The 17,295-nt window shown below is 30.9% G+C and overlaps 1 protein-coding gene across 2 annotated transcripts in view; it reads left to right on the top strand.

The window, feature by feature from the left end:
* Usp25 (ubiquitin specific peptidase 25) overlaps positions 1–17,295 on the top strand; it is a 139,994-nt gene that overhangs the window by 105,074 nt on the left and 17,625 nt on the right. Inside the window, exons 19-20 of one of the 2 annotated variants that reach the window (XM_076868799.1) lie at positions 3,853–3,966; positions 6,086–6,181. The exons of the other annotated variant lie outside the window; for it this stretch is intronic. Of the exons in view, the coding sequence (XP_076724914.1) occupies positions 3,853–3,966; positions 6,086–6,181 (210 nt within the window). The remainder of the gene's footprint in view (positions 1–3,852; positions 3,967–6,085; positions 6,182–17,295) is intronic. 2 annotated transcript variants of the gene reach the window in all.

The raw sequence follows: 17,295 nt of genomic DNA, 5'->3' as shown, positions 1-17,295 counted from the left end.
TAAATATGACCTCCTGAGGAATGCTGTTTAGTACTACAAAAGCATTGAATTTCTGTAGTCATTGATCCTTTACTTAACTAGGAAATGTAAAGAGTACTAATGTACATTTTATCATGGCTCCTTTAAGTATTTGAAGAATTCTCTCCTGTAAAACTAAAAATAGCAGGATAATCCATAATTTTCAATACATAGTTTTCTCAGTGAGTGAGCTCAGTCTGAACAATAACCTATCATGAGGCCTTCAATATGATATGACCTCACTTAACTAAAATGTCTAGTAAATATGTCAGTTGTGTTTTCATGAACTAAATAATCAGAATTTATTTACAATTTGAAAATGTATTAATATCATCTTACCATTTAAAAGTACATTAAGTATAATAGATTTTTTTATATTTCCAAATTTTTCAGATGCTTTAGGAGGCTATCAATAAACTTAAGATCAACATCTGCTAATGCTTAATCTTTTCTTGGGAAATAACTTTGCTTAATGGATCTGGGAATTATGCTTCTTGGGGAAATGAGAAAAGGAAAGGAGAAAGAAAGAAAGAAATACAAAGGAAAAATATTTTTGCCCTGTATTTAAAAAAAAAATAACTAGTAAGGCTCTTGCTACAAACTTTGATTTGTTAAAACCTAAAATAGAGTTAATAAATGTCATCCTTTTAGCTACTATCAGAAAACTAAAATCATTACTTAGCTTAATGTAGAGTCATTTTTTTTAGTTTGACTAATCATCTGTAATTTAAATTCACAGAAATCAGCACTTACATTTTGATTACTGTGGGAATCATAAACTAGCAACTTACTGCATTATCTCTACTTTAAAAAAGAGGATGGTAGTAAGTGATTATGATAGAAAAACAGCATAAATATTTATCTACCTTATCTTCTGGGTAGCATGTAAAGTTCGCCCTACTGTCTATTTGATCCTCCAACACATCTAAAAATTTGTTAGCGTTGGCTATCAGAAGTGTGGTTGGTGGTCTCATGGTCATCCATAATGTATTTTTCACATTTAAATTTAGTATATATTAGAAACCAAATTAAGAGTCTTCAAACTTTGGGATCAGGTGTTTTTGGGTTTTTAAATACTGATCTTTTTTTTTTTACTACTAATTCAACCTTGAAAAATTGCTTAATTTCTCTAAGTCTCAGTTCTCCATAAAGTGGGGGTGATTATAGAGTTAATGAAGAACATTTTTACAGCTCCTGGCATATCATCCAGTAGACTCTAAAGTTCTTTCTGTTACTTCAGTTCTAGCCATTTTACAAATATACAACATATTAAGTTCCAGCCTTAGAATAAGAAAATTCCCAGGAAAGCTTAGAATCCCAGAAACCATAGACAGTCTCCAAATGTTTAGACAGTTTGTTTCTAGAACAATGTCCTTAATTTTACATGGACTACTTCAGGATATTTTAAAAAGTATAAAAAATAGACTCTAAGACAGAATCATGCATAGTCCCACTTACTGTTGAAAGTCAGTGATTGGGCTTTTAAATATATGATTTTTTCCCCCACTTGCTTATTTGTTTTTTTTTTTTTTCACCCTTATTTTTAAACATAATTTTGGGGCTTAGTTTTGTAGTTGAATTGTGACTTCATATGAAATTTTGTATCTCGCCTTTTTTTCTTTCATCCACCTAACCTTGTAACATAATCATTTCCTTCTGTTACAAACTCATTTAAAAAAAAAAAAAAAGCGCATTGCTGAGTGTTATTCTACTGAGTAAATTGTTTTTTTAACCCATTCTTCCACTGTGTGTTTGTTTCTACTTTTATATTATTGTAAATAGGCTGTAAAAAACACAGTTTTGTTCCTATTTCCAGCTATATTTCCTTAGATTCCCCATAGTTGAATTGCTGAAAAGGATGACATATTAATTAATATGTTCATATTATTATAGTTCTATATCTTTTTAACCGTCCTTCAGATGAAACCCCTTTTGAAAAGTCTTATAGTTAATAGATTTCAAGAAATTAATAAAAGTTTTTATATTTTAATTATTTTTGCCATTTGTTGACTGAGACATTTGATTTTTAACTTTTCAAGTTTAGCCCTTCTTTATGTGTTCATTTGAGGTCTGAAAATAATAGAGAAAGATCAACATGTACTTTGTTTCAGTGAACCCTTAACTTCCTTATATGAAAACTATTTATAGTACTTTAGTAAATTTAAATTTGATAAATGGTAGTGAATTATTTTATGCTGCTAAAGCTTCTTCCCTTGTTTGACTTTTATCAGCATTATGCTGTTGAAACTCTTTAACAGTAACAGGAAAGCCTTCTAAAACCCCTACTGCAGTTTTTTCCTTATAAGGTAATATGTTGTTTCATAATGACCAGAATTCTAAGTAATACATTTCCCAGTTGATATTTGCTCTAAGTTTATATTTCTGTACTTAAGATAGTTTTTTTTTTTTTGATTGGTTTGATAATGGGAATTAATCGTCACAAACTCCAGACAGATTTCTTACTTTACCTGATTATGTTTCTTTCACTCTTGTGAATGGAGACCCAGCAAAATTCTTCTCATATGCTAGAAGAACCAAAAATTCTTAATTTTGAGCATATCTCTATCTCTATAGATTACATATGGTAGTAATATGAGTTATAATTATTCAAATAACTTCAAGCATATAATAAAATAGTATAATATTGGTAATAATTGTAATTTGTAAAACAACTTATACACTAGGTTTGGGGTTAGCTGAATATTATCTCGTGATCACAGCAGCAATGTAGGTTGCTTATTTCTTCTTGAAAAGTTGAGGATGCTGAGAAGTAAGGAAACATTTTCTAAAAATGGAACAACATTTTTTATGAAAGAAGCAGTAATGGCCTTGGTCATTAGTTTTGTTTTATTGTTTAATTAAACTATTTCAGAATTTTATACTTCTAGAAAGTTAGAAAATGTTTATCTCACCAAAATTTGCCTGTACTTCAAATGAAAGTAAAATGCCTTAATATTCTTAGGTTTTTCTTTACTTAGGAAAACCCAGTGTAAATTGAAATTACTTAAGTAAGCTGCTTTCAGGCACATTTTTTTTTTTGACATTTGCTTCTTAATAAATAGTGGACATGCCAGTTTTCAGTCTTTCAATAAAATGAGACTATGTAAAATCCAAATTGTATTTTTAATGAATCTTGGTTTTGAGTGGACTATTCTAAATTTCACACTGACATTCTGTTAGTATAAATTAGTGGGATGCATAGAATTTGTTAACAATGAAAGGATAAAAGGGAATTAATCTGATTGAGTTGTTAAAAATGTTTATTACTTTCTAGCAACTTGTCCTTAGTTTCAACAATTCCTTGGACACTTAAGATGTACATATATCAAGAATTTGTTGGACACTCAAACATACTAGGTTGGACAGAGTGAGTTTAACCACATCAGAATAGGGCAGTTAGCTTTATATACAATCAATTATTAGAAAGGTAAACCATAAGGAGAATACCTTAGAGACTCTGCTGGGTTTAGAAAAGATCATAATCTTGTTTTTATAGCAAGCAAAACTTTTTGGAGTTAATGAATTGTTTTATTTCAGCCAAACAAGCAAAAGTAGGAAATACAACTTGAGTATTATTTTTATATATTTATTACTTTTAAGTACTTAGAGTTGAAAGTACTTTGTGAAAAAGCTAGTTTTAAATGTTTGGGAAAGACTGGAGATTTTTGTGTTACTATTTAATTTAAAACTTTGCTTCTCATTTTTAGTTTTGGTTGGTTTTATTAAATCTAGCAAATGTAGGCCTTGTTAAAAGAGTGAAGAATCTATTAATTTCAGCTTTGTGTTTCTGTTGCTCTCTTTTCTAATGCTCATACCAATGATTTTCTTCTGCAGAAACCTGAAAATACCACAAGCCAACCACCTTCTAGCCAGCGAGTTGTAGAGGTGGCGATTCCTCACGTAGGGAAATTCATGATTGAATCAAAGGAGGGGGGGTATGATGATGAGGTACCTTTATGACAGTACTCTGCACCACCCTAACTTATTACTTATTGCTGTTTAATACAAGTATTTTAGGCATGCCTATACCTGCACACTATGTCTGTTGCTGCATAACATACAGCTTTGCCACCTGTGGTGTGAAACTACCTTATCATTTACTAACAGAACTTTGGAGTCAAATGAAAATTTAAGTAGAACATATAGAGAATATATAAGAAACATATGTTTCTGGAGTTGATTGTTTTCTGCAGAAATAGAATCCTTTTACTCTCAGGTTGATAGATTAATAAGGTTTAATTATATTAAATTTTTTTTTGCATGTAAAAATAACTTCTATTTTTCTTTTCTGTTTTACTTTAATAACTTATTATATTTTTCCCACCATTATTTACCTGAAAATCCTGCAGCATGATTGCAACTTGGATAATTGGTATTTTTGCCACCATACCCTCTCCCTATAACTGTGAGTGGAATGATTGCCTCACAGTGTCTTACACACTTTGGCACCCCTTGTTATTTTTTCTTTTATCTCCTCATTGATTATTCTTATCGACCTAGTTTTTTTCACATGTCAATAGTCTGGAGGCATTTCTGTTTCTTATGATGGTATTCTTCAGAATCCAGGTGAAAATGATCTGTTGTCCTGATTCAAAGATTATTTTCATCCCTTTTCCACTCTTCTCTTAAGGTTCTTAAAATTGTTCTGTTTTAAGTAGCACCAGTGCAACTGTTACTGAATAGTAATGGCAAAGGGGACCTTGCTTATAGGGGAGGTGGAGTGATTTCGAAAAAAAACAACAAAATATTTTGATTCTGTTGTTTTGTTAGTTTTTGTGAGTGTGCATGAAAATTGAGTACATATTAAATGTTTTATTCCAAGTAACTTTTTTTGCAGACTTACTCCAAGGTTATAATTACTATTATGTAAGAGTCAATCACCAAAATTAGAAGTATCATAAAGACAATAATATCACTGTGTCAATGTAAGAAAACAAGGCCATAAAAAGAATAATTAGTAGTTTGTGAGATGGGAACTGGCCAGAGGGTTTTTTCCTAACAGGTAATGTTAGATATATTGCAACTCTTGATGTACAATCCAAAATAAAACTATGAGTAATAGGTTCAGTGAATCAAAGGTAATAGCTGCAATCTCTTGATTGCTCTAAGATAGCTTTAGTGGAGCACTGAGTTATCATTTTGCAGATATTTACAAATATAAACAGCTAAGAATAATAAGCTGTGCTGAAAACAAATACTCAGTACTTAATAGTACACATTGTTCCAGTTAACTATTTTAAAAAAAAATTTTTTTAGTTGTCAATGTACCTTTATTTTATTTATATGTGGTACTTCGAATTGAACCCAGTGCCTCACACTTGCTAGGCGAGTGCTCTACCACTGACCTACAACCCTATTTCTATGTTGGATCTTAAAAATTATGAAAACTGCCATGTTTTTAATGATAAAATGTTAATTTCTTGATCAGGCACCTTAAATACCAGAAGAATCCTTCTGGCATTTAAGAATTATGATTAATCATTTAACACTGTTTTCTTGTGCAAGTGCTTATGTTTTGGCAGAGTCATGTTTTGTTTATTTTGTTTTTTAATTTGTTGGAGTGACATTTTAACAGTGCATGTACCTTAGAACTATTAAAAATAACTTGCACATTGCTGCTGTTTACAGATGTACAGGTGGTACAGATGTGCCAAGGTCTCTACCCAGTGGGACTAAAATTGAGTTCTTCCTAAACTCACCAAGCCTTGGAGAAGAAGCATCTTTTTTTAAGAAACAAAAAAGAAGTGCTGCTTTTTTCTGAATGGTTTTCTCATAGAGCAGCACATTTTTCTAATTAGTTTCTTCAGAAGAGCACTTCTTTGAAATTCAGTTTGGAGAGGATGATGCCTTTTTGCAGTTTGCATGGACACTGAGGCAGCCAGCTGTGCCCTGTACAGATGATTCTGAAAGATGCTTACATGCACATCACATCCACTAATTTAAACATGCAGCACATAATTTATAAGTACTGAAAAAGAAAGGAGTTTTACCTTGCATGTAAAGAAATGGTTTTGGTTTTTAATTTCTTTGTGTTAATTTTCAAAAATTCTTTGAATCCCTGTGGCAGATCATGATGACACCGAACATGCAAGGTGTTATAATGGCAATAGGTAAATCCAGGAATGTATATGACAGGTGTGGTCCTGAAGCAGGGTTCTTTAAGGTACAATTACATTTTCATTTTCTTTTCTCTTTTTTAAAATTAAACTTCTTAAAATGTTTTATTTCTTTGAATTAAATTTTATTTCCTGTTTAATTTCTCTCTTGTTTTCTTAGCCATGACTGATACTCTGGGGGTTTCTTCGTGTATGCATGAATCCAAGATTCTTTTGCTTTTAATCCAGATAATTCAAGAAAATCAAAGCATTTTACCTGGGTTACCCTTATACTATGTCTCTGATTCATTGCCACAACAATTTGAATTGTATTTATGTTTGAATGGAATAAGGGTATTGATGAGCAATAATCAGAACTGAGTGATTGCTTCTGACAGTAGTTTATTTTCTCTTGATTGTTCATACTATTTGTCAATGTTACATTTTTTCTTTAATTTTATTATCTTTTGGTACTAATTGCTTTCTTCACTTAATTTTTTCTAACATGATCTGTTCATTTACTATCTTTTTGTGTTTCTTGTTTTTATTTTTTCTGTAATTAATTTTTAATATTTAGTGAGTTCAGAACACATGAGACTACCAATCTAACGCCCTCTTTTATGACCACGTTTCTCACTCTTAAATTGGAGTTTTATGATGTTTTGCTTTCAGTGTTATTTTCTTTTACATTTTTGAAGATGAAAACACCATGTATGTTTTGTCTTTATTTAATTTACCCAAAGTTTTCCAAGTTTTTACCTCTTCCTTTTTAATGCTTTTTAAGAAACATTTTTTGTTGAAGGGTAAGTCACTACAGTAAGCTACTTTTTTTTTTTTGACATTATGAATCTAAAACTTTCCTTTAATATTTAGTACTTTGCCATCATTTAGTCTGGTCTTTAAAAATTTTTTTCCCTTTCAGCTTACCATACAGAAGCTATATACATAGTAGCTCTATAGCAATAAGTACTTTTCTATTTATTAGGATTAAGGTGCCCAACTCCTGATAGGCCTAGGACTTAAGGGTTTTGTGGAGTAGAGGACTTGAAGTGCTAAATTTCAAAAGTTTTAGGCAAACTGATCCCAGGAGAAGTTGATCACCTTGTTGAGATTCCATGAGAATGGTTGAGGAAGACAGGCAGGAGGGAGAGAGCATTGATTAAACATTTGTTTTTTTTAACTATATGTGCTACACAGAATTGAGCAGTCATGAACATTATTACTTTCCTTTTGATCTTATTTCCTTAGCTTTCATTTTTCTTAGTGAGTTGTTTCTATTTTGGGTTGCTTAGTTTTCTGTGTCTACCACTGATTGATCTCTATCAGTTCATTAGATCTCTTCACTCTGCCTGTATCAGTTTCGTCTTCTTGGAGAAACTTTTTCTGGTGCTTTATGACTTGCTTCCACCTGCACTGGTTTTCTTTTTCTTTCCTTTTTTTTTTAAAGAGAGAATTTTTTTTTAATATTTATTTTTTAGTTTTTGGCAGACACAACATCTTTGTGGTGCTGAGGATCGAACCCCGGCTGCACACATGCCAGGCGAGCGCGCTACCGCTTGAGCCACATCCCCAGCCCCCTCACTGGTTTTCTTGAAGTCCTGATGCATACTTCCTCACTGAGACCTCCTTTTCAGTATCATCCTCAGGATTCACTTGACATGTTTTCCTTTGTATTTTCTATATGTTATACTTTTCTCTGGGTTTGCTTAGTTTCTGATTTTGGTGGTACAATAAGAAAAATGAGCTATAAAGAAAATAAGAAGCAAGTGTGTGAAATTAAGGACTCATCAGAGGAGTTTTCTTTAAGAAACTGTGAGGTGTACCACAATTTTTAGCATTTACTCCAAATTAAATACCATGGTTAATAAGCTTCAGTCATTCTGAGGTGAGAATTTTCAAGTCATTTGCAAAATTTCAGTAGAGTTTGAAGTTTCAGTCATAGCTTTAGCATGTGGATCTATTGTCCTTCGTCAGATAATTAACAATCTTTAATTATTCCAGTATCTCTGATTGACTCACTAAGGACTCTCCTTACCACAGTGACATTCCCTTAACCTACTTTCAGTCTGTTGAAAAGTCACTTATAAGAATATCTGGAACATACATTAGAAAGGAAATCGCGTAAAGCTTGATATTAGGAATCAAATTGCCTTGGATCAAAGGCTTGTCCTACTGTTTTGATCCTGGGCAAATTATTCAACCTTTCTATATCTATTTTCATGGGTGTTAAATGGAGATAATAATAATAACTCTATTCTATTTAGTCATTATGAATTTTAAACAAGTTTATAAATTAAAGTAGTATTTGGTTGATACTAAAGGCTCATAAGGAGGCTGATTCATTGTGGGATAGGAAGAGGGAGCATGGGAGGAAATAGAGGGAACTCTAGATAGGGCAGAGGGGTTGGAGGGGAAGGGAGGGTTCATGGGGTAATTAATGATGGTGGAATGTGATGATCATTATTATCAAAAGCAAGTGTATGAAGATATGAATTGGTGTGAATATACTCTGTATACAACCAGAGATATGAAAAATTGTGCTCTATATGTGTAATAGGAATTATAATGCATTCCGCTGTCGTATATAAAATAAAAATAAATAAATAGAAAAATAAAGGCTCAAAATTTAGCCTTGCAATATAATTATTTAAATTATTAAATCAGATACTAAATTGTTAAAATTTAACCTTATAATATCACTATTATTGCTATTATTACTAGCTTTACTTTTTATGCCATTGTTTTAGTCCAGGTACAGATGGAGGTGGAAACAAGTATGTGTTAAAGGTTTTCTGATAGGACTTTTTTGTTTTTTAATTCAGTTGTTAAAAATTTCCAATACCATATCCAACCTACAAAGTTAGTTATTTTATACGTATATAGGGAAAATTTTCAGTTTTCTCTTTTGTATGTTTTAATAATTTTAATGTGAAATAAACTGGAAATGGATTAACAGGGGAAAAAGAGCATACAAATATATTAAGGTATAGAAAGAAGTGAGTTATACACAAAGCATAAGTCTCAAAGGAAGGGTCAGAAGGTTGAAACATAAGTAGCATTTCGAACCCCCAAAACAGAGGGGGAGGTGGCAGCTTTGTGAGGTACAAGCTGTGTGAGATTGAGGAAAGGAGCAAGGTGAACCAGGGTTGTCCTATTGTGCAAATAAAGTTTTTCAGTAAGACTGCCTAGAGTAATCTGCCTAGGCTAGAGGTCATATTCCAGTGTCTTCCTCCAGTGAAACCGTCTTTCTCAGGCAGATGGGGGGTTCAGCGAGAGCCTGTTTGCATCAGCTCTTTGCTTTTGCTGCAGATGCAGATCTCTTCCACAACAGGACAAGTCTTCTGAGCTATTCCTGTGTCAGCAGCCCCTCTGAATAGCTGTCTTGAAATAGGCTAAAGAAATATATCTGAGTTGGAACATTTTGATCTCCTGCATGGCTTAACTTAATAACTATAATCTTAGTTAAGTTATTAATAACTTAGTCTTTCTTTAGTATTATGTATGTTTATAACATCTCTGTACATTTTTACCCTTCTGTAATTGAAGAAGGGTAATTTAAAAAGTTTGTGTGTGATTTATGTAAATACTTTCTGTGGTTAATTAATACAATTATTTAATTTTAATTAATGTTTTTAATAAAAGTAAATAATTAGCATTTAGAATGTTCTAGCTGATATCATTTAAAAAAAAAAAAAACTTGTCACGTAAAAAAACAATATGTGAAGTTCAGTTATTCACCAAGATGTACCTGACTAAAATGAAACTAAATGGCAGTGTTTGCGACTGCCCTGTTATTACCATTCTAGGCACAGTGCATCCTTTCTTGCCTTTTCCATTTGGTTTTAACAACATAAATGTACTCTCTATTTATGTATAGAAAAATATCCTTGATCTCATTTTTAATGTAGGTTTTACTCTTCATATTATTTTGTAATTTATATCACTCAACTATATTATGAGCTCTTAAATTAAGATAGTACGTTTACTGCATTATCTTTATTATTTGCAGTATTCCATGGTGTACAGATATACTCTCACTGATTACATATCATCTTCTTTGTGGACACCCATCCTGTGTTTTACCCCAGTCTGCCACGTCTATTTGAATTAGTTTACTATAACTTTCCATAAAGAAGTTTAAAATTTTTATGTTTTCAAATCTTTCTCCTCGTTATGGATTTTGGAATTTCATTGCCATATTAAATGGTCTATTCTCATCCAACATTATATAAATTTTCTTCATTGTTTGTTTAGAACACTTTCTTTACTACACTTGTATTTTATGAATTCAAATGTACACAATTTAAATTTAGCTCAATAGCATTTTATTTGGACTTTTACATTGCATATTAATGAATTTGGTCTCTTTTTACCTTTGGGTTGTCTTTTTCAGATTTGCCATTATGGTTATGTTTGTTTAATAAGTGAATTTGGAAGCTTTTCTTTTTATACTGCAATATGGTTGGCATAGGAATTATCTTTGCAAAAAAGTAGGTTAGAACTTAAGTCATAAAATCAGAGAACCCACCCAGGTGGGGACCTTTTTGGTGGTGGATCTTTTAACATTTTTGTTTGTTGTTTTTTTCCCCAAGTTATTAGTATATTTAAGCTTTCTGTGTTTTCTTGGCAATTAATTCTAATCATCATCAACATTCAGTATTAACAGAGTATGTACACAACACATTATCTAACCTGTGATAGCTACTTCTGCCTTCCTAGTTTCATAAATTACATATAGCATGATTATTATTATTATTATTATTCCTTTAAGGTGTGGGTTATTAAAAAATGAGAGAAAATTTTTTTAATATCTCTGTTCTGTCACATAACTGAAAAAAATGTTTTCAGATTTATTTTACATTAACTCTTTGAGAGAAACCTTTAAATATTGGGCATGTTTAAGTACTTCTAACTGTGAATCTCCTTATGCATTATGATCAGACAAGTTTGTAATGCTGTGTGTGGTAGGCAATTATATAATCATCTGATGAAACTCTCAGCCTATCTCCGATGAAAAAGATCTGGAGAGTAAAAGTTAGGTCTGAGTAAAGTGGATTTGGTAAGGTTTAACCTGTGACTTAGGGGGGATTACCAACCCAATCAGAAGGACTCTTTTACCCACAGGCCACTTCCTCATGTAAGTCCACTCTTGTAAACACACAATATGTAAACATACAATATGAAAGAATTCATAGGCAGCTGACTTGGAAGAATAAACAACAACTGAAGACCAAGAGACTGGACTACATTTACCTTGTCCTCTTGGTTTGACTTTATATTTACATTTTCACTATAAATAGAAAATACTACATAATAGTAGTGGTTGAAAGAGAAAATTCTGTCAAGTAAATGAAATCCAGAAAACAGACTATCAAGCTATTATAATAAGCAAAAATAAGAGCAAGAAAATGAAAAAGGAATATTTTTTAAAGTACTGGTTGTGTGTATGTATGCAGGGGTAGAGGTAGCAGGGTGATAGTGTATTTATAGTCACTGGATTACACCTTGAAAGACAATGAAAATTTCCTTTTTGAAATTTTTTGTCTATATCTATTATAGCATCCTTAGTGTGTTAATGATGTAATAACAGTTCTGTATTATAAAACTTTTTTTCTTGTTATTTTAATGTTTCATAATTGTCCCCAGTTGACATAACCTTTATTGGAGTAAAAGGCATGGTGAAAAGTATATAGTTTGTAATTATACACTTAGTGAATTGTCATGGAGTGAACTTAGGCCATGAAACCATCATTCAGGCCAAGAAGAAGAATCTTAGCAGTGCTCTTAAAGCTACCTTTGTTTCACCTTCCTATAACTACTTTGTTTCTACCCAGAAGTAGTATATATTGGGACTACTAACAACATAAATGAGTTTTCTTGTTGACTTTTATATATTTAGAGTCAGGTCCTGTCGATCTGACTGCGTTTACTTAACACGTTTGGAGCTTCATCTGCTTAATTGGATATAATTGCAATTTGTTTGTTCTCATTATGGTATTTCATTTTCTGGCTATACTATGATTTTTTTTCCAATCTACTGTTGATGGACATAACAATATGCAAAACTCTCTCCTAACTCCAGTGGATATAACTGGAATAATTATGGACTGAATTTCTGCCTAATGAATCATCTTTTCTAGTAGGAAAGCAAACATTAATTAGAATTGTAATCAGTATGAAGAAGAAGCAATTTGGAGGGGGAAGAGCATATAGAGAAAATAGAAGACTTAGAAAAAGTGACATTTAAATTAATAATGCATACACCAAGATGTAGAGTACAGTGGTTTTCTCTCACTTCCTAATTCCCACTCCTTATCTCACTTCTTTCTTTTTTTAATTTTTAGTTGTAGATGGACACAATATTTTATTTATTTTTATGTGGTGCTGAGGATTGAATCCAGGGCCTCACACATGATAGGCAAACACTCTGCTGAGCTACAACCCCAGCTCCCCCGCAGCTCACTTCTATTGAATTGATTCCTGTATATCCTCTTAGATAGTTAGGTATAGACAGACAAGATGCACTTAAATTTAAACATCATCTATATATTTATACATGCAAATATACATGAAAGATATGTTCTTCTGTTTGCTTCTTTTGAGTTTTTTTTCATATTATATGGTGGGTGATTATTCATATCAGAATTAGTAGATTTATCTCATTATTTGATTGAGTTTAGTGTAAGTAATGTGTTTAAATATTGTTTTTGATAATTGCAGTTTTTTTGTGTTATGACAAAAATGGTAATATATGTCTAACAGTGATGTACCTAGCAGCTCCTGGCATCTGAACAGGGTGATGAATCAGTATTTCAGCACACCTCTAATTTATTCATGCTCAAGGTTAGGAAGCTCTGTCCCAGACTGGCTGTTACAGCAGGGGCTGTACTTTTGGCTTTATACTAAGTTTAAATCCTAGATTTATCTCTTAATAGCTATGTGACCTCGGCAATTTATTAAATTATCAGAGCCAGATTTTTCATTTATAAATGAGAAATTGTCTTAAGAATTAAATAATCCACATGGGACTCATTAGCAAGTATGTCACATAATTAATACTTGAAAAAGATTAGCTGTTATTAAATTTATCATTAACTATTTTGTGGCTGGATGTCTGGATCATTTCCAAAATTATTGTGAATATTTTTATAGATATATTATTGAAACTTGTGAACATAGCAAGGATTAGTGAGTTAAAGTGCTTGCAAATTTTAAGTGTTGACAAGACTCAAATTACCTTCAAATAGTTATGCTGATATTTTTATTCCTATTGTTGGTAGTTTGATAAAGTGACATAAAGTGTAATCTCCTATCAAAATTTATTTATTTAATTTTGATGGTCTTTTTTGATGATTTTTAGAATCAGTCATCACCAACCTCCCCAAATCCTTTTAGAAATTGATTGTACTTGCATTATAGATATCCATTACTTAGGATAGTGTGGAAAACTATATTTTTAGTATTTTGGTTATCTCCCAAAAGGAATATGATATGTCTTTTTACTTCTGTCATGTGGTTATATCATTTAGGAAGGTTTTATAGTTTTCTGTCATAATGGTCTTATAGTTTTTCAATTTATTTTTCAATGTACAAGTTCTAGATATAGGTCTTACTAGGACTTCTATCTAGATATATTTATTTCTAGATATATTCCAGATGTACTTTTATAGTTTTTGCCTTTATGAATTGGGTCATTTGCTCCTACTTTTCCTATAAAGTTACTGAAAGTATAGGTAATAGGAAGAATAATTTTATATACAATATCTAGTTGTTTTATTCATATCTCTTGATTTCATCCAGATTTCCCAGTAATTATTTATTTGCATTAAATTTATTTATTATATCATTTCTGGTTTTATTATGTTGACCAGAAGTTTTAGAACATACTCCCAATATATAAATAATTCCCATTATTTTAATAATGGTAATTGAATCTTTGTCTAGTTTTTAATTTTAATGAGAATTTTAAGTATTTTTTTAATTATAAGTGGACACAATGTCTTTATTATTTTACTTTATGTGATGCTGAGAATTGAATCCAGTGCCTCATTCATGCTAGACAAACATTCTACCTCTGAGCCACAACCCCAGCCCTCTGTTGTTTTATTATTAAGTATAAGGGATAGATAGTATAGGTTTCTTCTAGATTACCTTTATTACTTTAAAAACATTTTTTCAAATTTGTGGTGTGGGATTTTCTTTCAAATTGATTGGTATTATATTCTACAGTTTTTGATACATCTACCCAGCATCTATCTATCTCTTTTTCTCTCTCTCTCTTTCTCTCTCTCTCTCTCTCTCTCTCTCTTTCACACACACACACACACACACACACACACAGAGCACATGTAATGCGTCTATTGAAATGCTGAGCAGTTTTCTCTGGCAGTTTGTAAGGTAAATTATCTTAATTTTGATCCATCTTTTAAAAATCATTGTAAAAATTATTTATTACTGCATATTTTTGTACTCTGTGCAGTTTCTTTACCAGAAATATATATGACTTGATGACTGTGTATATAGAAAAAATTGATGTATACTTTTAAAAAATATTCATCAATTTTGATACCTGAATTATAGTAGCATATAGTCATTGCAGAGGATTCCTTCCTTCTTCCCTTTCTTCCTTCCCTTCTTTTTTCAGGCTCTAGGTGAGTTTAGGTATCATAGACATCATCTGGTCTTTGAAGGTCTGACATAATAGTGCAGCTCTAAAGCAGTGTGGGCCTGATTGTCTTAGTGTAAGGTACTTTTAAAGTTCTTCTGCAGTTTTGCTCCATCTCTTCAGTTTTGTACTAAAAGCAATTCAATCTATTTTTAAAAGATACTATAGTTTATTAACAGAATTATGTGTGCTACTCTTTAATATATTTTAAAACATTTTTTTCTAGATTTTTGTGGTATCACCTTTCTTTCTGTTGTTGAATTTTATTTTCCTTTTTGCTCTTCTATTTATCTTTTTATCTTTCTGCAAAGAAAAAGCACTTGACTATCAAAATATCACATCGTTTTTATTTCTCCTACTTTATTTTGGTTTATTTTCTCTTTTTCTAAATTTTTGAAATAAATTTTATTTCATTCAACTTGGGATTTTTTATTATAAATTCTATATGTTTTGACACCTTATATTCATAATGTAAATATAAATTTTATTCCAAAATTTTTTTGGGCCAAAAAGAATTTAAAATACTTTTTTTTTAAAGTTCTAAGTATCTATATTTATTTTTGATTATTTTTATTTCATTATATTCAGAGAAAATAACTTGCATGATTTCAATCTTTAGGAATTTTAAGTATGAATTAGATTTTCTTTTCATGTCTTAATACACTGTTAATTTTTAAAAAATGCTACTCACATAAAATATATAATATATGTATACTCCCTTAATTATTTTACAGATAAAGATATTAAGAATTAAAGGAATATGTTCTTTGTTTTATTTTGCAGTTAATTAATAACTGGTGTACTGGCTTTCTGAAACTTAATCTAGTCGATTTATTAGATCTTACTGCTATCAGAATGAGCTGTGTTTGAATAATGGTTTCTAATGTTTGAGTATAGTTACATCGAAATAAATTCTGTAAGAAGTACATTTAGAATATGATTTTATATTATGATTTAGAAAAATAGAAAATAGTAGATAGAAAGTTGAATCTTTAGAATTAAAAGTGGCTTCACTGAGTTTTATTGAATGGGTCATGTGTAGATATATGGGGAATGAATAAGAAAGGACATCATATGCATAGGGCACCTGAGAAACAAAGACAGTTATGCATTTGCCTTGTGAGTTGGGGTTAGGGAACCTGACCTAGGTGGAAGGAGGTCCATGTTGTGGAGTAATGAAAAATAAGATTCAACAGGTAACACTGCATCTTATTAAAACCTGGTGTAAAAGTTAATAAAAAGGAAATGCAAAACTGTGCTATTACTTAATGACCAGTATCATATTTCATGTTGTATGTGTATCATCAGCAGTCTCTGCAGTAATTATCTTAAAATAATTATCATTGTAGATAGCCAGAAAATATGACAAATATGATTTTAGAACAGAATAATAAGGAAGTAGGTAGAGGTAATTTAGCATAATGTTAACTTTATTCATAATACAGATTGTATTGAGCCCTACACAATGTAACAACATGGAACATCAGTTCAGAAGTTAAATAGATTCAAGTTTATTTTAAAAGCTCTAAAATTTCTTAAGAAGGAAATTTATAAAAAAAATAGTTGAGAAATGTCTTTATACTTGCAAAAGTGTGTGTGTGTTTGAAAATGTCTCACATCTCTACTGGTTTAGAAACTGTAAATTGAAAAGTTCTGTGACCAAATTTAGGTTTCATTTGTGAAAATTTATAGAATCTTATATTGAACAAAATCAAGAGGTAAACATAAATTACAAGAGGTTATATATTTTATTTCACTAATCTGCTATAAAAATCATACTTCTATTTTGAAAGGGGAATATAGGTAGGGTTATGTTATAACTCCTCAAGTGTAAATCAATATTATTTTAGGAGACTCAATACAAACCCAATTCTGACCAAACACATGAATGACATCTGAAACATTTATTGAAAGTCTTCTACTAGTTTATAACAGTCATTGTCTCAGAGCCATAATAACAATGATGAATGGTTACTGAAATTCATGTTTTACATTTTTTCCTCAAATTCAATAAACTTTATTAATTGAACATGTGCTCTTTTACCCCTCTCCATGGGAAAATATATTTTAAAGTTCAAAGCAAGCTTATGTGCGCTAATTAGTCATACAATGATGATTCTTTGATTAGCTACATGTTTTTTAATCACAAGAAGTAAGACTTTGGAATGACACATATATCTTGGGAAGAAAGTCACATTTTCCGTCTTCGAAAAATACTTATTTCATTCTACTTATAATACTTTGCTGTATAGAAAGGACTTGTTAGCCTTCCCCTTAGTGAAGTATGATATAACTAGGCTATTTTATTTAATGTATGTTACTTTTTCTTCTTTCAATAAAGTACAGCCACATAGATAATAACCTCTGGATGGCCAAGAATTAGTTAAGAAAGGCATGTATGTAAAAGCAAAAACTTTGTAATAAAATGTAGTTTTCATAATGTGTGTTGCATGTAGAACAAAATACTTTATGGTTAGTTAATAGAATAAATTTAGATATTATCCTAATATAAATGAA

The sequence above is a fragment of the Callospermophilus lateralis genome, chromosome 10, assembly GCF_048772815.1.
Source record: "Callospermophilus lateralis isolate mCalLat2 chromosome 10, mCalLat2.hap1, whole genome shotgun sequence".
NCBI lineage: Eukaryota > Metazoa > Chordata > Mammalia > Rodentia > Sciuridae > Callospermophilus > Callospermophilus lateralis.
Note: the sequence above shows the minus strand (reverse complement) of the source record. Positions and strands in the feature narration are given on the sequence as shown.